Below are 26,362 nucleotides of genomic sequence, written 5' to 3' on the forward strand. Positions count from 1 at the left end.
ATTGTACAGCATCCCCAATGTGTGTACCTGTAATTACCATGCAAACTGTAACATATGTATCCTGCATTGTATCATGAAAAACACAAACCTTTGCAGTTAAAAAAATGATTATGTAGTATTTTTGATATTGACTGCCATTTTTTGATTGACAAACACTGGGTAATTGCTATGGTACAATTTGAATGTTGGCTTAAAAAGTTTATTTTTAAAAACAATTATTAGTTTTATACATGTCCAAATTTACAGGTTCACAATGGATACAGATTTTAATCCTGCTCTGGTCAGCACAGTGAACTTGGAGGCACCAAACAGAAGCTTCGTACATCCTGACAGGATAAGGGGAAAAATCTTATGTTAGTCACATCTTGGCAGTTTATGGTGCCTCCTAGCAGCCAGTCACAGTGGTGCATTGTCACCAGAATCTGTTCTCTTAGTTGTAAAGGAACCAGGCATGGTGGATGAAAGAAAATACACAGGAAAAATTGTTTCAAAATATTAAGTCAGTGTCTGTGTGTTCACCATTTGTTTACAGACATTTTTATTTTTAAAGTCACTGCCAAATGGGAACTTAAAAAGAGGCAGGAAGGGCTGAGAATTAGCCTGGAAAACAGTGCTGGAAAGGGATCTTATTCCCCAACTTATAATATAGAGGATTAAAAGAACCAGTGCATTAATCATCCATCTGCTTCCCCAAAAATCTTGTGGTTAAAGACATCACTCTGTTTTAATACTAAGCAATAGAAGCCATAGATCCCAGGTTTGAGTCCCAGTCTATTTGAGTTAGCTGATCTCAGCAGCAGCTGGGATGCTACAAATGACGTCAATGACCCTAGGTTATGGAAAGATGAGAAAAAAAAGTCAGCCAGGGTTTCAGATTCTGCTCATTATCCAGTGACCCCAACTGTGTATGTGTGGGTATTAAGTGAGGATAGGATTGTTGACACTCACTGTATAGGCTCATGTATGAAGACTAACCACTTACGAGAGGTACTGGAGGGCTACTTGTCAACATGTAACTGTACTCCAGCAAGAAACAGTGCCTTCAGAACAGAAAAAATCCAGGCATTTTTTGTTCTGCAATTTTTAAAAAAAGTGCCTGGTTTTTCTGTAGCGTGGACAATTTTTTTTTAATGCTCTCCTCTGTATTTCAATTGTGTTATTCTGTGGGATTTCCACTGGGAATACAGATGCAATCAAGAACTGCCTGACTGCTTATGTACTCTGGCAATCATTTTACTACACCATAGGAGTTTCTTATCTCAGCAGCCATAAAATGGGACTTGTATTCAAATGGAGGGGAGAAGGAATGAGAGGATCAGAGAGAAAAAGCAGAAGAGAAAGGGACAAGAATAGAACATAAACTGGGAGAGCATTAAAAAAACAGAAACGAGGAAAAAATGAAAATGAACTACAAGAAAAGCTGTCAGAAGAGAGAATCAAATTGAGATTGAACATTAAATTGATACAGCAGTACAAATTTAGATTAAAAGTCCTGATTGCACACAAATTAGTATGTTTATATTTAGCATGTAAATAAAAACAATGAAAATATAAGGGAAGTATGGGGAAAAAGTTGATCTACAGTAAAAACAAAGATATAGCATTGAAGTACAGCTATGTAGAACTACAAAAAAAACACACAAGGAAGTACATACATTTTATTTATTGGTCTCCTGTTTTTTAAAGCACATTTTTATAGTAGCAAGGAAGACAGGAGTATTATGTAAAGGCATACACAAAAGTTTCTCTCTGGGTAAAGCTGTACAAATATGCAAAAGAATAAGTTAAAAGCTTTGTTTCCAAAATTCCCACATGAATTGAAACTTTTCTCACTGAATAAAAAATGACTAAGAACCAGCTTACCAAATTAGTTTACTATATATTACATGCTTTGGAACAAAAATAATAAGAATGTTCACAAAAAGTGTCATTCAGGAACTTTACATAATAAACACAATCGTAACTTTTTTCCCTTGCAAAAAGGAAATGACAGCACCTTTCCATGGATTCCAGCATGGGAAGCACACATTCACCAGTTAGAACTTGGAAGAAAATTGCCAGATCTTCAATACACCAACTTGTAAAATTCATGCATTGCAGTAAATGCCATAATAAAAACATCCAGGTCCCAAACTGGTGAACATATGTATTTTCCAAAGAAATAGTGAGGTAGTGTGAGCCTCATGAGCACTTTAAAAAAAAAATTTAAAAACATTTTGTTAGCAGGTTCACTTTACTGGTTGCACAAGAAATCCTGTGTGGAGGCTTTCCATTTTGTTACCATACTTTGTCTATGCACCGTTCTTTTGAGATGAATCTTGAAACCTGTCCCTTTGAACCTCATCATGGTAACTGTAGCTTGAAAGGCAGTCAGCAGATGAAGGGCAGGAGGCTAATTATTTGAAAGCCATGGGCACTGGCACTCCTGGGTTCTAGTGTCCATGTCAGGCGCGAACCTAGACAGCAAGTGCTGGGAGGCTATTTGACGATAGGGCAAATCACTATAGAGGTCCAGACCTGTGAACATATTACCTCTGTGCATCCCAGAATAAGCCACTAGCAAATCTCATGAGTCCAAACAATGGGCGATTTCTCACCATCCTCCTTCTGGCCTTGGGACAGAGATCCTTGCAGTCCCATTACTTCCAAGACTCTCAGCAGCTATCTCCCCACAGATCAAGAGATCGAACTAGGGAACTTCCTGGTCTCAGTAAATAACTTCCAGCCCATTTATTCGGTGAGTCTTGGCGGAGCTTGTCATTTGTTGCTTTCATTCATCACATACTGGCCATTTGATTAAATGTTTGACTGCTCTAACAAGGTTCAAAATGCTTGTGATATTTTTTGAAACAAGTTAATAAATCCAGGTGGATCAGGAGAACAGTACTGTACCTGAGTTGCAGGAATAGCACCAATATTGGCCCAGCCAAGATCTGAGTCACATAACTAGAATTCAGGTAGGGTTAATATTCAAACTGGATTGTTTTAACTAGTTTGTGCTAACATCTCCTATAATTCGGACTGTGCTTTTTGTTAAAAAAAAATCATGTTTTTTCACATTTTAGCATACTTTGTCTCTCTCAAGCCATATGCTTTTCTTTGATACAATTCGTGAATCAGCTATCTTCAATGCATATTTTCATGACTTGTTAAATGTGCTATTCAATATGGTCCACTAATGATTGCCATTAGCCTCAACTGGTCCAGTAAGTCTTTCCCCCCCCCCCACCCCCACCAAAATTAATAATCCATTTGAAAGCACTACTGTTGGGCTATTTACCAAATGGTTTTTAAAACATGAGTATGATAATTCTTTGTGCTTCTTCTAGATAGATCATAAAAATCTCCAACAAAATGCATCCCTCACCACTTCCTGGTACAACTTCCAACTATTCATTAAAAACTCATACTTACTATTCAAGTAATCACAGTCACCAGTTCCTTGCCATCAAAATATACGGCATCCTTCATTTAATAATATGCAAAGTACTCTCTTAGACTTCAAAAGCATATGAAGTTACTCACTACCCTGTTTCGTCCTTCTGTCTTTTACATCTATGCAAAAAGCATAGTTCCTTTTACTCCAAGTTCAGTGAACAATGAAGAGCATCTACTTTCATCAACTTAGTCTTTGAAAAGTGCATTCACAGTTTAAAAAAAATTCCAAGTGCTATCCTTCTATGCTTCGATTCAAACACAAAGTAATCCACTTAAAAGATTTTATTTCCTTCTTTAGAATGTATTATAATTATAAATTTAAAGCAAACCCTTACTGAATTGTGAAGTGTGGAATTTAAGCTTTCACTCCTTCCACACAAATTGGTCAGAATGAACTTTCCAGCATTCAGATACAGTACCTCCTGCAAACACTGAAATGTTCCAAGTGTGATTTCCATTTGTAGAAATAAACCATTTTGAATAAGATGCAAGGCACACAGAGTTATCCATATGTTGAAGAATGAAGGCCATAAATCAGCCAGCAGTCACTTAAACCAGAGTCCCAGGTTTAGAATCTTCATGCCATAACAACACCTGCTCATCGGTATACAAGTCGTCTTCCAGCTGGCTCGTGTCTCCGCTGTCCGAGTACATTCTTTCCGAATAAGGTCTAGTAAACATTTTGAAACAAGTCATAAAAAGAACTGCAGCAATCCAAAAGAACGTATATTTCAGAAAATGACATTTTGGTTTAAAAGAGTCGACACAACGTTAATCACAATCTGCAATTTTAGCTTTTAAAACTTTTCTACATGTTTGGTCCAATTAAGGAAACTCCGTTGGCTGAAGGTCACAGGAATATGGTTCTTTCATAGCTAGATCAAGAAACCATATCCACCCAGTACACTGGGATATTCTGGATCTGCTCCACAAAAAAATTTGAAGTCCCATCCTCTTATTTCTATTGATATTTGTTTGGCTGCAACAAGCATTAGTGAATTATTTAGTTCTTAAATGGGATGTTATAATTTCTCAAACTCTTATCTGAACATTAAAATAATTCTAAATAAATCTAGAACTGTAACTATGGGTGTGCTGAAATGCCTTTTATCAGTATGATAATATTAATAGTTTAGTCAGAAATTACTAATGCTGACAATGTTGCCACAATCCATCATAATTCATTATTGGCAATAAAAAAGGTGCAGGAATGTGTTGATGGTTTTAACAAAAAACAGGCATTTCTTGAATTTCTGGCAAGAAAATAATCTGATTGTTTACAAGATAAATTTTGATAATGTCAAGGGACTGTTCAAACTCAGCCAGAAGGTGGGTTAGGTTGTCTTTTAAACTCTCCATGTTATTGGATATTTTTTTTTACTTAAGGAAAGCTCAGGTTGACAGACAGGATAATACCTACACTAAATATCAATGGCATGTTGTTTGGCTGTACACTTATCCTGAAGCCAATTTTACGATATGGCAAACTGCAAGCGATATCAGGAGCCCAAGCACCCTCCCCCCTTCCGCACACTCACCCTGTCACAAATGACAGTGCCCTGTGCTTTTGTAGGCAATTTCAAACAACAGATGTTCAAGAGGATTTATACTGGGAATTTAGAGATGGTAAATACAGGAACAAGATTTCAGTATTTTTCATCTAGATTAATGCAAAATCATTCACATTTCAAGTAACTCCCATACAGTTGCAGACTTTCAGATTTGTAGATTTCCCTTAATCTAGAAACCCAGCATTTTGAGTCTCAACTTTCTATGTCCATTCAGGTCTGACTCTCATTAACAAGCAGCTCAAAAGGTGTCTAACATAGGCTGGTGTCTTTTTCAGTCCCATTTAATTTTTAATGGAATGAGTAATTGTTGCTGACTGAAAAAGCCATTTAGCAGTATAGGCTATTAATGATTCATTTTCTCCCCAAGCTGACCAATACTGCTGGTATTGCCCCAATAAATCTATAATGGGAAATGTCTCAGCTTGAAGATTTCAATACTGGCCAGGTACATGGCATGCACAATGTACCTCGGTGAAGCTGGAGAAACTCCACTGAAATTACAAACAGCTTCTATAATATAGGACATTATAGCAATAATCCTTTTTTTTTAAGGGGGAGGGGGAGGGAGAGAGGGAAAAAGAAACAAAAACAGATTTGGGGGAAGAGCACTTCACATTGAAGGTACTCAACTTATACTTAAACTTTTACTATACAAAGTAATTTCAGAACACAAGAACATTCTCCCCCCACCTTTCCTTCCTTGCTGGGATATGGTTGTACAGGCACCGCCAATAACTCATTCAAGTAGCCATTTTCAATTGTCTAAGCCTATGTCGTGAGTATTACAGATTATTTGTCTATGGGTCACATCATTGAGCCCACCACACCCCCAAATAACAGGAGCAGGAAACCTGTCTGATTTTTCCCTTCCCTAGACCAGGGGCACTGAGACCAACTGAAGCACTCTAATTGAACAGCTAACTCCACACGTATCCAGAATGGAACTTGAATCTATACGACTTAACAGTGCCTTTACTCACTAGACCATTAGGAGAGAAATACAGGAAATCTGTTGAGACATTTTTGGAATTTAATATGTACAAATCATCTCAAGGCAAAGTAGAGACGATCTAGCTGCTAAATTACACGACAATAATTTAGCGTGAAGAGATAAGTAATTTAATAAAGAAATGAAATTTGAAAGCTCTCATTTTCTCTGCCTCAAAAATATCCACACATGGACTTAATTTAAGCATGCAAACATTTCAAATTTAATTGCAATGGCGATTAGGAGGAATGCTGGATCTTTAATTAGATTTTCATAATTTCATAATTTTGTTTTGAATCCTGCAGTGTTTTGACCATTTGTTGAAGTGGTAAAGCAAATTAAGGTTATTGTGAAATAAGAACAGAAAATGCTGAAAATACTCAGCAAGTCAGGCAACATCTATGGAGAAAGAAACAGTTAATGTTTCCAGAAGATAACCCTTTGTCAGAACTGGAAGAAGCTGAAGATTAAATAGTTTTTAAGTAAGTACAGAGCCGGGGGAGGGGGAGGAAAGAACAAAAGGGAAGGTCTGTGATAGGGTGGAGGGCAGGAGTGATTAAATGACAAAAAGGATGATGGTGCAAGTTAAGGAGGGTAAGTAAAGAAACAAAAGATGGGTCTGGAGGCAACATCAGAACCATTACCAGCACTTGCTGTCCCAAAAAAATGGGAGCAGTGGTTATGATCTGAAGTTACTGAATCAATGTTGAGTCCAGAAGGTTGTAAAATGCCTAACTGAAAGATGAGGTGCTGTTTCTCAAACTTCCGCTGGGCTTCATTGAAACAGTGTAAGAGGCCGAGGACAGAGAGGTCAGAGTGGGAGTGGAACGGAGAATTAAAATGGCAAGCGACTGGCAGGTCAGGGTCATGCTCGTGGACTGAGCGAAGGGGTTCAGCAAAGCGATAACCCAATCTGCTTTTGGTCTCCCCGTTATAGAGGAGACCACATTGTGAGCAGTGAATACAGTATACGAAATTGAAAGAAGTACAAGTAAATCGCTGTTCCTTCCACTTGTACTTGTAATTTAGTATGCTGCTCACAATGGAGTCTCCTCTACACTGGGGAGACTAAACGCGGATTGGGTAATTGCTTTGCTGAACCCCTGCGCTCGGTCCACGAGCGTGACCCTGACCTGCCAGTCGCTTGCCATTTTAATTCTCCATTCCACTCCCGCTCTGACCTCTCTGTCCTCTGTCCTTATACTGTTTCAATGAAGCTCAACAGAAGCTCAAGGAACAGCACCGCATCTTTCAATTGGGCACTTTACAACCTTCTGGACTCAACATTGATTCAGTAACTTCAGATCATAACCCCCTGCTCCCTTTTTTTCAGACAGCAGGTGCTGGTAATGGTTCTGACATTGCCATTTACAGCAAATCCAGACCCATCTTTTGTTTCTTTACCTGTCCCATTACCACCCTCCTTGCCTTGCACCATCATTTTGTCATTTAATCACTCCTGCCCTTCACCTATCACAGACCTTCCCTTTTGTTCTCTCCTCCCCCTCCCCTTGGCTCTGTACTTGCTTAAAAACTGCTTAATTTTCAACTTCTTCCAGTTCTGACAAAGGGTCATCGACCTGAAACGTTAACTCTGTTTCCTTCTCCACAGATGCTGCCTGACTTGCTGGGTATTTCCAGCATTTTCTGTTTTTATTTCAGATTTCCAGCATCTGCAGTATTTTGCTTTTGCTTAAGGCTATTGCTCCTAATTTAGAAATTTTGCATTAAATTGAAAAACACTCTACATAGTAAGCAGCTCAGCTAACGTCAAGCTTTGTTAGCAAGCATAAACACCAAGAGTCACCAACCATCACACAAACAAACACGCGAGGATACTTACTACCGCTGACTACATTTTGCGTATGAGTATTTAATGAATATCTCATTTCTGTAGATACGATGTTGGCTGCAGTCAGTACACTTAGAGAAACACTCCTTTTCTTTGTAAGGAAAAGTGGAAGTGGATGAAGTGGATGAAAAAGAGGAGGAGGAAGAGGAAGAGGAGGAGGCAGATGAGTGTCTGGTAGGAGCAGTGCCAACAGCAGGGAAATGGTGGTACTCAGTAGAAAAAGGATCATCAAGAGACTGGCAGGAGCTACGCCTACAAGAAAATGACCGACAAGCAAAGTAAGAAGTGAATCTCGAGATTATTTTCCCCATTTCTTTTCCTCCTCTCTTGAAAGTGTTAATTTATGGAAGGATACAGTACCACAGATACCACCAGTGGCCCAATGGTACCTCACCTACATGGCCATTTGTTGTGTCAACATCCATAACCACATATACAGGTTCAATCCTCCACACTGCTGAGTTACTGATCCAAGCTATGCTGCTAGAGAAGGGAAGCACTGAGCAAAGGCCAAGTACCTCCTTGTAAAAGGGGTAGATGGTGTGAGGGCAGAAAGTTCATCTACAGTGGAACCAAGGTGGATCTAGGTGGAACTGGCATTGAAAGAACATGTGGAACTTGGTCCATTTCTAATGCTAAATTTGAGGTCTGATTCATTCTGCAAAACAGCAGTATAACCAGGAAGCAATTCATATCAGTACAAGCAGTTTTCCTCAATTCTACAATTTATGTTTATTGGAAGGATAACAGCTTTTAACAAAGCACTTCCCCTTTCCTTAGAGTTTTTCGGAGAGCTGTGAGGGGTTGGTTAAATCAGTCCCTCCCTATTAGGTGAAATCTCCATTTTCTCTTCATTAGGTCTGGTCTCCAAACTGGAAAAATACTTAATATCCCTTCACAAAAAAACTCTATTTTGTGGGTGAGGTGGAGAAATGCTTAGTACTAAAACTCACCCTTATGGTAATGTTCCTTTTTAATCTATTCACCTCACGTGACCTGCAATCCTCAACACATGCAGGCAACGGTATCCCTTTCCTTCACCGTCTACATTTTTTTCTCCCTCTTTAAAAAACAACTTTGCTGAAGTACACTTAAAAATGAATATACAAGAAATCACCAGTTGAAATTTATACTATGATTACTGGAAGTGGGATAATTGTTTAAGAGAAAATTACATAGTCTTAAAAGAAACACTTTCTTCATGTAAAGGTTATATCCGAACCAGATTACAAGTTTCAGTTTTCTGAAGCTAAGCAGATGACTCTAGATTTTTCTGTTCTTGGCACTTACCTGCTATGTAGTGTAGTATTGCTGTAGGAGTTATTGAAAGAACTTGTATAAGGTATTTGATCATAGTCCTGAAGGCCGACAGTGACCTGGCTCCGCCAGGTTCCTGTACTAGTTGCTGAAGAGACTGGGATTTAAAGGAAAATAAAATTTAAAAAGACTGTAGCTATATAATCCTAATCATTAATACCCTAGTATCTTTTTGAATTTTAAACATTTGATACATTTAGTGGTGGACTTAAATGCATTTAAACGTAATCACACCACTCCGTTCACCTAGTACTGTAGAAGTCCAAGTCATCCAATCATTTTCTACCCTTAGAAGCAGTCAAATTAACATCAGATCTGCATAATTTGCCATCAATTCCCAGTCTGCTCCTAAAATTGTCTATCTGGTTTTGCTACTCCACCAAAAGCAGGCCTAGTTATGCACAGTCTTTCTATTCTGACCTATACAATGCAGCTGAATTCAACGGAAATGCAGTTTATATCATAACAAAGTGTGTTTAAGGTAATAATTTACTTAGGTTAAGGCACCTCATCCAGCCACAACTATCCAAAACCGAATCTGTGAACACGTCAGGCCTTTCACCTATAACCTAAGAATTTCTCCCTAATTATGTTTAATAGGTCCATTGATACATCCGTACAGGCACAGCCCAATTCCTTCTCAATTGGTACAATGCAACGATATGAAAGAGTGGGAAATTAAACAACAGTTTATCTGTTATTCTTATTTTCATCTTGGTATTGTCAATTTTAGTTCTGTTCCCACTCTACTTTTTCTTAGAATCCATTTAAGGTCATATCTCACTCACTAATATTTGGCTGGTAAATGGCATTTCACAATAGAATCGAACCCACTTAATCCAAAGTTATATGACCAAATAAATCCTAAAAATATCAGCCAGACAAAAGTTACGACTGCTGCAGTCAAACCAAATTTCTATTTTAAGTTTTAAAATAATAAGGTGCTCCATTAACTTCTTTCCCAAAAAGCTTCAATTTTATTGTCTTGATATTATTTAAGGAGCTGAAACTACATTTTAAAAAATTGAGTTAAGAGAAACAAGTTTTTAAACTTATAACTATGATAAATTTGCATTGCTGAAGTTAGTGAAATTCTTTAAAACTACAAATGACAATTTCTGATGACAGCTGAGAAGCCTTCACTCACCTGATGTAAAAGATGTAGCCCTACTGGTTGGAGAAAATGGGCCTTGCATATAAGCAAAACCTAGACTTTGCTGTGAGCCCCTGTCAGAGTCTAAGCCTGCCTGCAGGCTGTGATCCTTGTGAGTTGAGGCACGCTCATACCAGCCACGCAAACTTTCTGCAACCAAGGCCTTCTGGATGTTTTTGGTTATTTGTTCACTTTTAGCGCCTCTCCTACGCATATTCCTTAGTGTTGCATATGGGTTTTGAGACATACTATCAACGTTACTCTGGTAAAAGCGATTGTAATCTCTATATTGTTCAGTGTTGTAAGAATGTGATGATCTGTATGGAGCTTTAACATTATAGTGACCTTCAGTATCATTTTCAAAAGTATATCCATAAGGCTCATAGTCATTGTATGGTGGATATCTTGGAATATAATAGTCAGATGAAGGCTGGTTATGAGAATTTTGATAAACTCCATTCCTCCCATCTTTCGGTGCTAAATTGGGCATGCTCCCTGAAGGTGCGGAGGAAATATTTGGTTTCTTGTGTCTTCGTCTTTCTCTTGACCGGCAACCCACTGTCATGGTGTTGTAGTATTGGGGAGGTTTGCTTGGTGTGCTATAGTACTCAGTACTGGATTGACTGGTGTAGGATGATCCATCATCCAGCAGTTCTGTACTGCTACTTCTTTGGGCTGCTGTGAGGGGGAATACTGTCCTCTCATTAGTACTTTCATCCAGGAGATGAGACTGGGATTCCAAGCTGCCGCTGCGCTGTCTAAAGTGGTTTGGGGAAAGCTCGGGTCTGTGTGTAACAAAAAATGAAAAGAAGATATACGAATTACTTTTATTTTGGCAATGCTTTCTAATACAATTTATACTTAAGGCCTTACCTAGATGTCACAATGGAACAATAATCAATATTGAATACTGAAATTTATGTATTTTTCCCCAATATTTACAAATATTTCACATAGGTTTCTCACTTTCACTTGTGCATCAATGTCAAAAAATAGTCCGCTAAGTAATCAGGCAACAGTTTATAACACTGCAAACTATGCATCAAAAAACTTGACCGTGGAAACATATAATCCAAAATAATAGATTTACAGAAGTATTGGCATTTATTTTGTGAAGCTCCCCAACATTGGTTATTTGTGCTATAGTTTCCTGGTTTTGAGCAGGCTTAGTCCTATATGTTTAAGTAATGGGGGCTAGTTTACAGAACACATTTGATTACTTCAAGGACATACCGTAACTGACTGCTGCTGTAAGCATTACGAGTCAAAACTGGTGTAGCCGGCATACTTCTTCCTCCGTGGCATTGTCTCCCCTGAGTTCTGTAAGGGCTGCTGTGCGTTGAGCTAAGTTCCCTATGGCTATGCAAGATATCCTGCAGGTAGTACCCGTCGTTGTTGCTGTATCTGTAATATAACCAATTTAAAAATGGGATTGTATTTGCAATTTTGAGAATCAATTATTGTTCGTCCTAATGGCAAGAATGTAGAATTTTGTTAAAAAAGCAAAAATAAAAACTTACTTAATGTGAATTTTTCCAACCAAATGTCAAGGAAATTGATGGCAAAACAGTTCCCTTTTCAATTCCGTGGTAGAAATCACTAACAGGAATTAACTAGTGGTAATGAACACTGGCAATTTATACCTAAATGTAGGAAAGAACTTTTGCTTCAGAGGTTCTTTTAGAAATAGTTTAATGTACTCTTGCTGCCACAGTTCCCAACAGTTTTAACTGGTACAAACCAAGAATCCTCCAAATTAATCAACCATAAGTGGAAAGGATTGCTTCTGAGATCAGTAAGTTTCTAGTCCAACAAGGACAGAACCATTGCTTGATTTAGAACCATAGAAGCACAGAAAAGATACAGCACAGAAGGGGGCCATTCGGCCCATCGTGTCCGCGCCGGCTCGAAGAACAACCAGGTGCCCATTCTAATCCCACCTTCCAGCACTCAGTCCGTAGCCCTGCAGTTTATAGCATTTTAGGTGCAGGTCCAGGTACTTTTTTTAAAAAAAAGAGTTGAGGGTCCTTGCCTCTACCACCAATTCGGGCAGCGAATTCCATACACCCACCACCCTCTGGATAAAAAAGTTTTTCCTCATGTCCCTTCTAATCCTTCTGCCAATCAGCTTAAATTTACTTCTGGGAAATGAAGTGGGGCAAATAACAGAACAATTGGGAAATGGTGTTAATAGTCAAGGGTAAGGTGCTGGACTGGAAAAGGGCAAAGCTCAGCGAGGCAAGAAAGGACCTAGCTGGCCCAAACTAACTGGGCAAATAAAATTAGGAAACAGTTGATGGATCAGCAGTGGGAAATCTTCAAAAATGAGATGCACAGATTACAAAATAAATACATTCCTACAAGGCGAAAAGGGAGTGCATCGAAGAATAGATTTCCATGGATTAAAAAAGATTAAAACTAAACAAACTTAAAAAGCGAGGGATGTGATAAAATTGGGGCCAACAATACCAATGATAATGATGAGGAATATAGAAAGTAAAGTAGGGAGGTGAAGAGAGAGATTAGGAGGGCTAAAAGGGAATATGAAAAAAAGACTAACATAAAAGAATAGTAAAGGTTTGCATAAGCATATATAAAGTAAAAGAATTATTAAAGAGAGGGTAGGGCCACTTAGTGATGAAGGAAGGAGTCTAATTGTGGAGGATCAAGGAATGGTGGAGATATATAGATATTTTACACTTGTTTTTATTAATACTGGTAGTAGTGAGAATGTAGAGATACTAGAGGAGGATACAATTATCAGAAATTACTGTAGGAAAGGAATTGGTTCTGAAAAAATATGAGCAGAACTCAAGTTGGATAAGTCACTGGGCCCTGATGGCTTGTACCCTAGGCTGTTGAAAGAAGTCAGGGAGGAGAAAGCAGAGGTTCTGGGCACAATTTTTCAATCCTTATTAAATATGCAAATGTGCCATAGGACTGGACAGTAGCTGATGTTGCAGCCTTGTTCAAGATGGAAGGGAAGGATAGATCAGGTGCTTATGGACCAGACTAATGTTAGTTGTGGTCAAACTCCTACAATCCATAATTCGAGATAAAACTAGTGAACATTGAGAAATGCATGAGTTAATCAAGGACAGCCGACATGGATTTGTCAAAGGCAAATCATGTTTAATTGAGTTCTTTAAAGAAGTGACCAATTGGATAGATAGAGAATACAGTAGATGTAATATTAATGTAGGCATTAAAGAAGATGTCTCAAGAGGTTGGTTAGAAAAATTCAGGCATATAAAGAATGAATGTAGTAGCAATGATAGAAAGTTGATTGACAGGGAACAGAAAGTTGGTTCACAGACATGAAACAGAGATTAGATTGGATAGGTGGATGAAGGGAAAGGGGCATTGGAGAAATAAGAGAACAGGGTGATTAGACCCATTTCCTCAAATGGTTGATAAATGCCAACCGGGACTGGTTGGGTTGAATGGCCTGTTTCTGTGTTGTGACTTCTAGTTAGGGTAAATGGGTGACTGGAGAAGTGTTGGAAGCGGTGTATGCCAGCAGCAACTTTTGTTGTTTATATAGGTGATTTGGACTTGGATATAGGGAATACAATCTCAAAATTTGATAACACAAAAGTAGGAGATTTGGCAAACAGCAAGGAGAACTGTAAAAGCCTTCAGAAAGAGAGACAGGTTAGCTGAATAGGCAAACGGGTGATAGGTGAAATTTAATGTGAATAAGTGTGAGGTGATACATTTTGGAAAGAAAAACAAGGAGTGGGATATACACTCAATGGAAAGATGCTGAAGGATGTGGATTAACAGAGACACCAGGGGGTTCAATGATATAATTCCATGAAAGTGCAGGTGGAGGCAGACAAAGCCATCAAAAAAGCCAAGAGTATTTTGGGTTTTATAAATAGGGTCATAGAGTACAAGAGTAAAGAAGCTATGATAAATTTGTACAAAACATGGGTTAGACCACAGTTATAGCACTGTGTGCAGTTTTGGGCAGTGCATTATAGAAAGGACATTAAAGCCATAAAGCACATACAGTGTAGATTCATCAGGATGAGGCATGCAAAACTATAATTATGAGGAGAGAATTGAGATTCTGGGACAATCTCCTCTGAGCAGAAAAGAAAGAGGAGATTAAACAGAGGTTTTTAAAATTAAGGTTTTGATGGGGTGAATATTGAAAGACTATTTCCTCTGGTTGGGTATTCAGTGAGAAGGAGTTATCAAGTTAAAATTATCACAAAGAGAGAGAGGTTAGAAGAAATTTCTTTATGAAGTGGGTTGCTGAAGCATGGACTGCTTTGCCACAAGGAGTGGTTGAGGCAGAGACCATTGCATCTTTTAAGGGAAAACTGGATAAATATTTGAAGCAGAGGAAGCAACAGGGCTATAGGGGGAGAGCGGAGCAGTGGGATTAGTTTGGGGTTGCTCTAGCATAGTCAGCGCAGACACGATGGACGAATAGCCTCCTCCTGTGCTGTAAACTTCTATGGGTGACAACATTTAACCCAAAAAGGCATGGGAAATCTAAGTTGGCCCAGCTATTCCTTTGTTAATGCTTTAAATTACTGAGCACATCCTGCTGACTGCATTGAGGGGGTGAATGGGGGGTTGAGGAGTTTTACACCTTTTACTGCACTGCCAATAATGGTAATCATCAATTTGGCAGCAACACAATAAATAAGGCAAAGTCGCTGCTTCAAGTGACTGAAAACCATTCAAAGCTGGGATTTCTGAGGTAGCTATATTTTCTGGCATAACTTCTCAGCCTGCTTGTGCAGTGGTTTTGCCTTCTTGGGTGAAGATACAGCAGCCAGAAACAGTTACAACATCTTAACTTTAAAACAGCTGCACCTGAACAAGATTTTTTTTTGTTTTGGCTGTTGTTGTAAACCCATCTCTACTTTTCTGTTAATTACTTGAAATATTTAGTAAACAATATCAGCAATAGCCACAGATCTCCAAGTAAAAATTCTGTCCTTCAAAAGTTAAGAGGTTGGGGATTTCTAATTAACTAAGCCAATAATGTATGCTTTTGTGGTCGTACAGTTCTGTACGAAAATATGGCCTATAACTTCTCCAGAATTCTGCACTAATGCGAGCTATGTGACAACAAATAGAATATTCGAGCCAGTTTATAAATTATTCCCAGATAATGCATTCCTATAGCACAAGGGTTTTTCAATTGCTTATTTCAGTTTGTTGCCTTATTTAGACTTTACAATCTTGTAAGTTTACTTCTAGTACAGAAACCTACAGCTAATAGGCAACACATGTTACATCACAGGAAAAAAAACTTGTTCAGTAAAACATCTCAAATATCAGGCAACTGCATAAGCCCCAAGAGTCAATCTAAAAAAAAACTTAATGAGTGATATATATTCATATTCACTACAATCGTGGCTTGGAACAATCTGTGTTACAAAATGCTTGTGGAAACTGTAGGAGGAAGATTTTTTTTGTAAAGCAATAAAGCAACAGAAGCTAAGATAATCATGTACCACCTTCATCAGGTTTTCTAGATCTGGAGCACACCTATCTAATGCCACAGTGTGACCCAATTTAAGTGCATGAAAAGGTCTGGTTTTCCTGCCTGATTGCATCGGTAGCCGTCCAGATTACAGTTCTTCCAGTGCACCCCATGTGCTGCCATTCCCAGGTCTACTATTTTCACAACATAGTGATGATTCAAACAATTGCTGCTCACCATTTTGGCTGCCTAAGTTTTTGTGTGCAGGCATCAATTTTAAAAGTTGAATTTGGAGTTTTAAACAGTACTGTCCGGAAAGTGGGATAACCAGGTATCCCAGCATAGTAGCTGAGATGACCCGCACAATCCAGACAACAGATGAGACTCCCACCGCCGCTCCCCCAACCCCCATCGCAACTCCACTCATTAAACTATTAATATTGATCATGGGTGGGGTGAAATGAAAGGACTTAACACAGGGCCCCTATAACACGGAGGCTGGCACTGTGAATTTCTGACCAATCGTTTTAAGAGTCCTTGCTTTTGGAAAATTCTCCCTGATTAGCTGTTTCGAATCTTGAGGGGTCTGCTCTGGACAACACAAGGAACTACAAATATTCAATGCCACGGCAATTCCAAATTCAACTCAGCCAACTGCTTAATATAAAATGAGATTCTGTGCTTTAAGAAAGGAACAGGAAAAAAAACCTTCAATTTGGTTTAAAGTAAGCAAAAATTCCCATGCAAAAGATCATGCTACAAAAATACCAAAGCCACCATCAGTATAAAACATACTAAGTGCTTCATTCTTCCAATTTTCCAAAACATATCGCTGAACTCAAGTGTTTTATATTCAAAAAGCCCAGAGTGGGAAAGTTACAAAGAGATACCTTTATTAAGGATCCAGATCAAGTAATGGATGTTTTGACCAGTTACTTACAGGCCCCACCACTTAAACCATCCACGTTTAAATTGGGCAAATAGCACAAACCATTTGCTATTACTGTTATTGTCAAATACAAAGTCGCCGCTTACAGCGTGGTAAGTGCACCAGCCATTTCGGGCAGAAACAGATGCTCAGTGAATAGTTCGCACCTCGTTAAGGCGCAATTACCTATTATACTTCTCGTTATGGAGCCACAAGGGGGACTCAGTTGAAGAGATAGAGGCGAGGTTGACCGATCTCTGAGAACAGTATTAGTATGGAAGTGCAAATGAAGAGTTCATGGTTCTTTGCCATTCCCCGTTAGTGTGAGAATAGTGTAGAACATTACATAATAACTATGGTGTACATTGCACCAGGGAAAGATATATGAGTAAGTCAGAATTATAGAGCGCTGAGTTCCCATCAGTGCCTCCCAGATATCTTATTAGTACAGGATAGTTCAGGTATCTACTAAGTTTAAAGTTGTTTCTTTTGTGTGGAAAAACGTACCACAGTTTGTGGTCAATTACGTATATTGACTACTATAACTTTGCTGGTTATTTAAAGCAAGTTCTACTTTGGATTGGGAATTGAAAGACAGGTACTACTTGCCAAATGACCTATTGCTGTATTGAAATTTCTACGATTTTATAAATTATTCCAAACTGAAATTGTAGTTGTAATCGGAATTGATGAACAAGGTTTGGAGACTGATCTATGAGGTTCTGCCAACCACAATAAATTGAGTCAACAGTCTCCCATAACAAACAAGGGCAAATCCCAATTCAAAAAATAATTTCTCAGCTACCCACCCATAATTATTATGCCCTTTGTCTTTGTCCTTCTACCCCATTTGGACATTCTGTTGCTACTTATGTTCTTGATGGCAGCTCTTTTCCCTCTTTGTCTGATCAAATCTTTATAATGTATCTTAAAGGCATTTGATGAAAATCACACAAAAACTTAAAGCAAAACAAAATGCGGTGTGTTAACAAAAATCCTGACAGTTTTAAAAAAAAAATCTAAACAAACTATTTTTCTTCAGAAAGTTAATTTCAAGTGGACACACAGAATTTAGGAATGCATATCCAATTTACAATAAATCTATTTTTGAAAGTAACTAAAATTTTTGATGAAGCCAAATCCCCCAACTGTGTGGTGAAATGAAGCCACACATGCTCAAGAACAGAGCTATGATTAGACCAACTGACTGGTTCAGGCAAAAATAAATGCAAAATGCATATCTAGAAATAAGTAAATTATGCAATGTGTAGCAAAAATTGAGAAAACGAGAATGTTGGTCAGCAAAGAGGTACTCATCTAGATCACAAATAATCACAGACGCACACAAATACTTAATGAACCAGGGAATGCTTTACCTCGTTTTGCCTATATGTCCTTTATCGTGAAACTGTTCACTTGCAGAACTCCTCCTCTGTCGACTCTGTTTAAGTTCAAGAGACTGTGGTGGAACCGGTCTCAGAGGTTGCTGGCTAGAAAAGGATCTTTTTCTTTGCATAACACGCACGTCATCTGCCACAACAAACATTGGATAACAGCAGAAATTATAAACTGCTCAAAATATCCTTCATTTGATTTGTACACACTACCACCACAGTACGCACCACTGCGATTTTATTACCTCATGGTATGTATTTAGATCATAGAATGATACAGCACAGAAGGAGGCCATTCGGCCAATCATGCCTGTGCCGGCTCTTTGAAAGAGCTATCCAATTAGTCCCACTCCCCTGCCTTTTCCCCAGAGCCCTGCAAATTTTTCCACTTCAAGTATTTATCCAATTCCCTCTTGAAAGTTATTATTGAATCTGCTTCCATCACCCTTTCAGGCAGCACATACCAGATCATAACTCGCTGCATAAATTTTTTTTCCCTCATGTCGCCTCTGGTTCTTTTGCCAGTTACTTTAAATCTGTGTCCTCTGGTTACCGACCATTCTGCCACTGGAAACAGTTTCATTTTATTTACTCTATCAAAACCCTTCATGATTTTGAACACCTCTATCAAATCTCCCCTAAACCTTCTCTGCTCTAAGGAGAACAACTCCAGCTTCTCCAGTCTCTCCACATAACTGAAGTCTTTCATCCCTGGTACCATTCTAGTAAATCTCATCTGCACACTCTGTAAAGTCTTGACATCCTTCCTAAAGTTTGGTGCTCAGAATTAGACACAATACTCCAGCTGGGGCCTAACCAGTGTTTTATAAAGATTCAGCTCAACTTCCTTGCTTTTGTACTCTATGCCTCTATTTATAAAGCCAGGATCCTGTATGCCTTTTTAAACAGCCTTCTCAACTTGTTCTGCCACCTTCAAAGATTTGTGCACATACACACCCAGGTCTCTCTGTTCCTGCACTCCCTTTAAAATTTGTACCATTTAGATTATACTGTATGCCACGAGGTATACTGCATATAGTGGATCTTTCTTCTAATTTTGTACTATCAAGGTAGTGACACATGCTGGAGTACGGTTCCATGGGTGTTGCCACCCCTCCTTTAAATTGTGCGTGAGCCTAGACTGCAGGTGTCTGCAGGCTATTTGACCAAGGGAACAGAATCACAGTTGAGCCTAATCCTCATCTCATCAGACATTCATACTGACAAAATGTCCAGCAAGGATCACAAGATAGTTATCAAGAGGTAGAATCCCAGCTGATTTCACTTCTGAAGACTGATATTTCAATTTCCACTTTAAAGGCACACAGGTTCATGAAAAATTGCTTGGTCTCAAAGGAATGTAAAATTTTGGAATTACTGATGTAATTATCTATGACAACACTAGAACTGTTCAAACTAGACTTCTGGTGTGAAGAGGGCATGCGAAACACTTAATGCCTACAGCAATCTAACACGCCTGCTTTCACAACTCACCATCTTCTGCTGTATTTGTGTCTGATAAGGAACTGCTCTCCGAGGGGATGACCTCATCTAGGTGAGAAAGAAATGACATGTTTCTCACAGTGAGTGTTGCAAATCAATAACAGCAAATCTATTTACAAATGATTACTGAGAGGCAGACATGTTATTCTTTTAATTTCTGGACAATGTATTAATGAAAACACTTCAGCAAGAAAAGGTAGAAGAGAGTTTCAGCTTAGCAGAGTTATATTTAAAATGCCATGATTTAAAGTGTAATTAGCTGCACAGTTCTGATTTGAAGTGTAATAAGCTGTAGAGTCGGGTTATTACCTGGAACAATGAGGGAGGCTCTCTGAGTAGGCATCCTCCCGCATTTTATTCTGTACTCATTATTTGCATTCTCTATCTCTTGAAGCTTTTTCAAAGCATCAACATAGTCCTGCTTCCTCTTCTTTTTAACATTCTTGCATACTTCAGGGTCATTGGCTAGTTTTCTTGCAGCTTCCACAATCTTCTGCTGAATGACAAACTTACTCTCCAGATTTTGTAAATATGGATCCTGAAAGTTGTTAGATGGAAAAATTATAGTTACCTCATCTTTAACCTGAGGCATTTGTAAATCCTATAGAAACAAATCTATCACTTTACTAAGTTTTTAATTACAGCACATGCAAATGTATTTAATTAGGACCATTTGTACTTTTCCTGTCACAAGAATGAAACCTGACAGAAATGTATGTTACTCTTACTTGAAGTTTTTAAATATCTAAGATTCATACATGAATCTTTCAAAAAGGTAGAATGGGTGCAATATACTCAACCAGTGACCATGGAAGGAACTAGTAAAAATTCTATGCTGCTTCAAACTATTGCATTTTAAACAAAACTAAAAAGGGGAACATTAACATATGATACAAAATGAGCAGTAGGTACCTAATTATATTCAAGAAACAAGTTTATCGAGAGAATATAGCTGGTTCCTGATGCACAGAGATTGTTTCACAAGATAATTTCCCACATCCATAACAATGTCTCAATATAATTACAACATACACATTCTTTCTAGATGACAATTATCTGCTGGCATGCCAGGATGAAAAATTAGCTCCACCAATGGCTCCTTAAGTTATGCAGACCAGGAAGGATAAATGTGTGATCCCTGGTCTGTAGTCAGTCTAGCTGGAATCAGATGAAATAAAAATGCTCAGTCTACCCTGTGCTTGGGAAGGGGGGAAAAAAAAAAGTCAGCCTCGATTCCCACTCCTGATTGTTTATCTATTGATCCCTGCTGGAAAGGTAAATGTGGATTTTGGGTGAGGGCAGTTTTGGGCTAGATTGTGATTCTCCACAGCTGAATAGCCTATGTAAGCTCATAAATAAAGAACGCCACTTGAGTTAGGTACTGGAGGGCTGCAGAGCCTGTGGAACAATACTCCAAGCACAAATCATCATCTTCAGAACGAAAGGGGAGGGAATTAAAAACAAAATCCGTTCCAAGTCATAAAAATAGGGTAGAGATTAAAAACCCCTACAATTTTTGTAATGCGCAGTCACTGTTTGGCCGTTCCTAATCAGACCTATTGTGTATACTTGCCTCTTCACTTTGAAGGAGGGTGTCATCCAGTTTGAAAGCTGTGCCTACTCGCCGTCTAACATGTGGAAGCTCTTCTCCTGAGGTCTGTGGATACTCTTTTGGTAGCTTGCCTGTTAACTCCTATAATGGAAACGCATAAGAAATTCCAGCCAAAAGAAAATTAAACAAAGAACGAACTTTCATTTATATCGCGCCTTTCACCACCTCAGGACGTCCCAAAGCGTTTTACAATCAATTAAGTACTTAAGAAGTGTTGTAATGTGGCAGCACAGCAAGGTCCCACAAACAACAATGTGATAATGACCAGATCATCATTTTTTGGGTGTTGAGGGATAAATATTGACGAGAATACTGGCGAGAACTCCCATTCTCTTTCAGAGCACTATTAGAGCATCTTTTACATTCAACTGAGAGGGCCGACAGGGCCTTGGCTTAACACCTCATCTGAAAGACGGCACCTCCAACAGTGCAGCACTCCTTCAGTACTGGACTGGAAAGTCAGCCTAGATTTTGTGCTTAAGTTCCTGGAGTGAGACTTGAACCCACAACCTTCTGACTCAGAGGCGAGTGTGCTACCAACTAAGCCAACCAGCTGATACAAATTACAGTCATAAAAGAGACACAAAGAAATTATTGAACATTTACATTGCCAAGAACTATTTAAAGCAACAGAGTACTAGAAACATTAAACTTGTGTGGTTACAAAGTTATACTTACTGCTTCTCGTAAACAGATTTTCTTTAATTCTTCCATTCTTTGATTGAGGGTATCTTGCAGTGCACTCTGACGCTGCTTCAATTCAATTAGCTTTTCTTTCTTTTGCTCATCATTGACTTCAGAGTCCTGGGAACCTAAATGGATGCACAATATTATTACTACTGACATCCAAGTAATGTGAAGAAAAATGTGAAAACTACCATACGCAGCAAAGGTGGCTTTTTGTAGTTCAAAATGCTAAAACGCAGAATAGCTGTAGCAACAGATGTACTCTCCGCAGGATCTGTAAAGGTCTCTGTGGTCAGCAGAAGTAGAATGCAGGATTTGGGAGGGGGGATATTCTCTCTACTAGCTTTTAAGCATACCATTTCCTTGTTTTAGAATCATAGAAAGGTCACAGCATGGAAGGAGGCCATTCGGCCCATCGAGTCTGTGCTGGCTCTATGAAAGAGCAATCCAGCTAGTCCCACTCCCCTGCCCTATCCCTGTAGCCCTGCAAATGTTTTCCTTTCAAGTACTTATCCAGTTCCCTTTCGAAAGCCATGATTGAATCTGCCTCCACCACCCCGTGCGTTCCAGATCCTAACCGTTCGCTGTGTAAAAAAGTTTTTCCTCATATCACCTTTGGTTCTTTTGCCAATCACCTTAAATCTATTTCCTCTGGTTCTTTGAACCTTCTGCCAATGGGAACAGTTTCTCTTTATTTACTTTATCTAAACCTTTCGTGATTTTGAACTCTTCTAACAAATCTCCTCTCAACCTTCTCTGCTCTAAGGAGAACAACCCCAGCTTCTCCAGTCTATCCACGTAACTGAAGTCCCTCATCCCTGGAACCATTCTAGTAAATCTCTTCTGCACCCTCTCTAAGGCCTTCACATCTTTCCTAAAGTGCGGTGCCCAGAACCGGACACAATGCTCCAGTTGTGGCCGAACCAGTGTTTTATAAAGGTTCGTCATGATTTCCTTGCACTCTATGCCTCCATTTATAAAGCCCAGGATCCCATATGCTTTTTTAACCGCTTTCTCAACCTGCCCTGCCACCTTCAATGATTTGTGCACATATCCCCCAGATCCCTCTGTTCCCTTACCCCTTTTAGAATTGTGTCCTTCAGTTTATATTGCCTTTCTTCATTCTTCCTACCGAAATGTATTACCTCACATTTTTCTGTGTCAAATTTCATCTGCCACGTGTCTGCCCATGCCACCAGCCTGTCTGTATCCTCTTGAAGTCTATCACTATCCTCCGCACTGTTTACTACACTTCCAAGTTTTGTAACATCTGCAAATTTGTTCGGTAGTCTTTTATAAAGCTTTTGGCACACCTACCAGTTGTAGAAATTAGCTTGCACATTAACAACTTTATAACCAATTTTAGAGCTTACACTATATTTTAAAATCAAGGAAAACCCCTATTTTTTGTTCAGCCCAGCCATCCCAGAATGAAAAAAAGTGATCTTTTAATTCAGATAATTTTTCAGAAAGAAGTTGAAACATTTATTTCAAAATCCAATTTTTCACATATGTTCAATTTTAGAAGGTCGTGAACATATTCTTGCAGAAGATTTTTTCTGCACACACTTCTTTAATAATGAATTTAAGTGTATACATAAAAGCATAAATACAGAATCCATTTAGGTAATTTTTTTTGAACAGTTCCTTATATCCATTAACTGGAACTTGAAATCAATACAGTGCATTATTATCTGAAGTTGTCTCCACATATTGAGTTTCACAGATGGCTGAGCATCTGTAGGGGTGAGAGCACAGCTACAAGTAATGGTACGTTTTACTTGACCCCAACACGGAGTCACTGGACACTGCACTAGTTAGCTCGAATAATGTTGAATCCTTTCAAAACCCGATGAGTCTTATGTTGTTCAATACAAAACAATTTTTTTTGGCTACGAACATAAAACCATACCAGATATATTTATTTGGCAGTACAAAGAAGAGTGAAAATAAAATATTCAATTTAAACATATACATAATACAATGTAAAACTTTTTAATACATTAATTTCATGCTGTTGACTTGACTTTCCAATCCTGTAAAAGGTTTTCTCTGCAGATGCTAGTTGTAAAACCTGTTTTTGACAAGCAGGTTTTGATTTATTGCTACTTGCACGGTCCCAATGAGATAAACCAGATTGACAGGTATGTACTGAAAAATGAATCCTCAGTACAACAGCATTCTTTATCCCTTTTGCCAACAAATTAAAATTTACATTTCAAACTACACTTCAGGCATCATTAATCTGTATTTTTCCAACCTCTGCCCTGTTAGCTGGGGCAGAGGAGAGGAAGGAGGAGTAGATATGCAAAATTATTTGGCATTCTGTGAATGAAGCATCCCAATACAATTCAATTGAAGAGGACTATTGTCTAAATTACACAAGCAGTAACATTGAATTAGTTATTTTCTGATTCATAATTCTAGCGTACTTTAAATTTAAACAATTATTGCCTGAAATGCAAAATATTTCAGACTACTACTTTTAATTTATTGCCATTTTGTAGAGTAAAAAAGAGCTGACTTATCAAGTGACAGTGTGCAGTTTGGTTCAATGTAATTGTAGATTTAAAATAAATCTAGAGAAGAATAAATAATTAAGACGATTCATTCAAATTAGCAGCAAGCCTATCTGTACATTATCTCCCTGCCCAATTCTCTAACTTGCATAAATATAAGATAGTCAAAAATAAATCCAATAGGGAATGCAGGAAAAACTTCTTTATCCAGAGAGTGGTTAAAGTGGTTAGAATGTGGAACTCACTACTACAAGGGATAGTTGAGGCGACTAGCATAGATACATTTAATGGGAAGCAGAATAAACATATGGGAGAGAAAGGAATAGGATATGTTGATGGGGATAGATGAAGAAGGGTTGGAGGAGGCTCGTGTGGAGCATAAACAATGGCCTATTTCTGTGCTGTATTTTCTATTTAATTCTCTGTAAATGGTTTGATATTTTCAATTTCTATTCAGTTTCTTTGATGAAAACTTCTGTTAAAGGAAATTAAACAGAGTGGATCTAATGGAACTATGCTACATATCCAAATGAAGTAACACTGAACTGTTAAATGTTGAAAACTTTTAAATAAAATCAGTAATGTCTAGAAAATCATCGGTACTATTTTATAATGGAACCACATTTGATGACATGTTGAAAACATGCACAGCAAAGATTTTACCTGAGGAGATTAGGCTGCCATTACTAGCCGTTATAACTGGATTTTTACCATCCACGTTTGCCAGTTTAGAAGCTTTAGGCATTCCTGTGTCGGTCAAGTCCATTGCAATATCACTGAGACTTCTTGCTGATGGAATTTTTGCCTACAGGAACAAAAAGAAAAATAAATCCAATAGGGAATTCAGGAAAAACTTCTTTACCCAGAGAGTGGTTAGAATGTATTAAAATTACTTCCTCCAAAGTCACAATAGGATCATATTGGAGTCTGAGGGTTAATGAATTACATTTTGAATAGGAGTTCACGTTCTCGTGTTCACCTTCAAGTTCAAATCCATTCTCTGATCAACAACTTACTTTACTTTGTTTTCTGTCCAGGTAGAATTGATGTTGACTTATTGCCATCACCCAAATGGACTTGATCAGGGAGTTGCTTGCATACCATGTGTTTACCACTAGCCCAGTCTGCCCAAAAGTCCTTCTTGACAATGGTACTCTGTAAAAAAAAAACAAGGCACCCAATAGGATTTGTTAATGTTTGGATCCAAAAGTAAATCAGTTCTCATTAAGTATAAAAAATACTCAACAGTACAAAATGAAGATCCATAGTCTTCAATTAAACATTTGGAAAGTGAAATGCTGGAATTAACTGCAAGTTTTCAAAATTGGACTGAAATGCATCTAACTTTCATTTTGTTTAACCAGCTAGATTTCTATTATGCTAATTACAACTCCTCTTTCAACAGAAAGGACCAGATGGCCTGAACCATGGGCTTCTCCCCAGTTGCTGTCAATGTTATTTCAAGGACCAACTGACAGGAAATGTGCTTTTATGGGTTAGGAGTAGGGTTAATGCTAGCTCAGTGATCAAGTCTTATGAAACTTTAGACCTAGATTTCAGGAAAATGCACCACCTGTGTTCTTTCTATGGGACATTTTTGTACCATTTCACAAACAGCTGTTTTTAGAATAAAAACAAAACAGGAAACCTCCAGTGACTACATTCTACAATGCTGGACTTTATTGATCAAAAATGTATCTAGTGTCATATTGCTAAAATTTTAAATTACACACATGGAGCACAATAGCAGCTCTTGTCATTTTAAAGTCCACATAGGATACATAGAGAGGAAAAAAAATGTATTGTGCTGGATTCTCTCTACATCATTCTGTAGTAGGGACAGTGGACAAGTGGATGCAGCCTTACAAGCTATGGGCTCCAGTGCCACACTGAATTACTAGGCAGAAGGCTATCAGTGGGTCTCCTTTCCTGTCACTCACCACCATTAAAA

General features: G+C 38.4%; 1 protein-coding gene and 1 long non-coding RNA gene across 6 annotated transcripts in view; one reads left to right on the forward strand and one right to left on the reverse strand.

Moving 5' to 3' along the window:
- Nucleotides 1-1,676: 1,676 nt before the first annotated feature.
- Nucleotides 1,677-26,362, reverse strand: part of LOC137334247 (FERM domain-containing protein 4B-like) — a 261,811-nt gene continuing 237,125 nt past the window's right edge. For 3 of the 4 annotated variants that reach the window (XM_067998886.1, XM_067998884.1, XM_067998887.1), the window contains 12 exons: nucleotides 25,428-25,566; nucleotides 25,075-25,216; nucleotides 21,884-22,017; nucleotides 21,167-21,286; nucleotides 19,903-20,131; nucleotides 19,585-19,641; nucleotides 18,073-18,226; nucleotides 11,553-11,723; nucleotides 10,314-11,104; nucleotides 9,140-9,263; nucleotides 7,841-8,101; nucleotides 4,019-4,108 (listed from right to left, as the gene is read on the reverse strand). In XM_067998886.1, coding sequence (XP_067854987.1) covers nucleotide 4,108; nucleotides 7,841-8,101; nucleotides 9,140-9,263; nucleotides 10,314-11,104; nucleotides 11,553-11,723; nucleotides 18,073-18,226; nucleotides 19,585-19,641; nucleotides 19,903-20,131; nucleotides 21,167-21,286; nucleotides 21,884-22,017; nucleotides 25,075-25,216; nucleotides 25,428-25,566 — 2,323 coding nt within the window. In that variant the 3' untranslated portion in view covers nucleotides 4,019-4,107. Of the gene's footprint in view, nucleotides 4,109-7,840; nucleotides 8,102-9,139; nucleotides 9,264-10,313; nucleotides 11,105-11,552; nucleotides 11,724-18,072; nucleotides 18,227-19,584; nucleotides 19,642-19,902; nucleotides 20,132-21,166; nucleotides 21,287-21,883; nucleotides 22,018-25,074; nucleotides 25,217-25,427; nucleotides 25,567-26,362 lie in introns of all 4 variants that reach the window. The other variant, XM_067998885.1, reaches the window with a different exon arrangement.
- Nucleotides 7,895-26,362, forward strand: part of LOC137334248 (uncharacterized) — a 137,547-nt gene continuing 119,079 nt past the window's right edge. For both annotated transcript variants that reach the window (XR_010966114.1, XR_010966113.1), the window contains exon 1: nucleotides 7,895-8,127. This is a non-coding gene — a long non-coding RNA (uncharacterized lncRNA). The remainder of the gene's footprint in view (nucleotides 8,128-26,362) is intronic.

Source organism: Heptranchias perlo, chromosome 17 (assembly GCF_035084215.1).
Source record: "Heptranchias perlo isolate sHepPer1 chromosome 17, sHepPer1.hap1, whole genome shotgun sequence".
NCBI lineage: Eukaryota > Metazoa > Chordata > Chondrichthyes > Hexanchiformes > Hexanchidae > Heptranchias > Heptranchias perlo.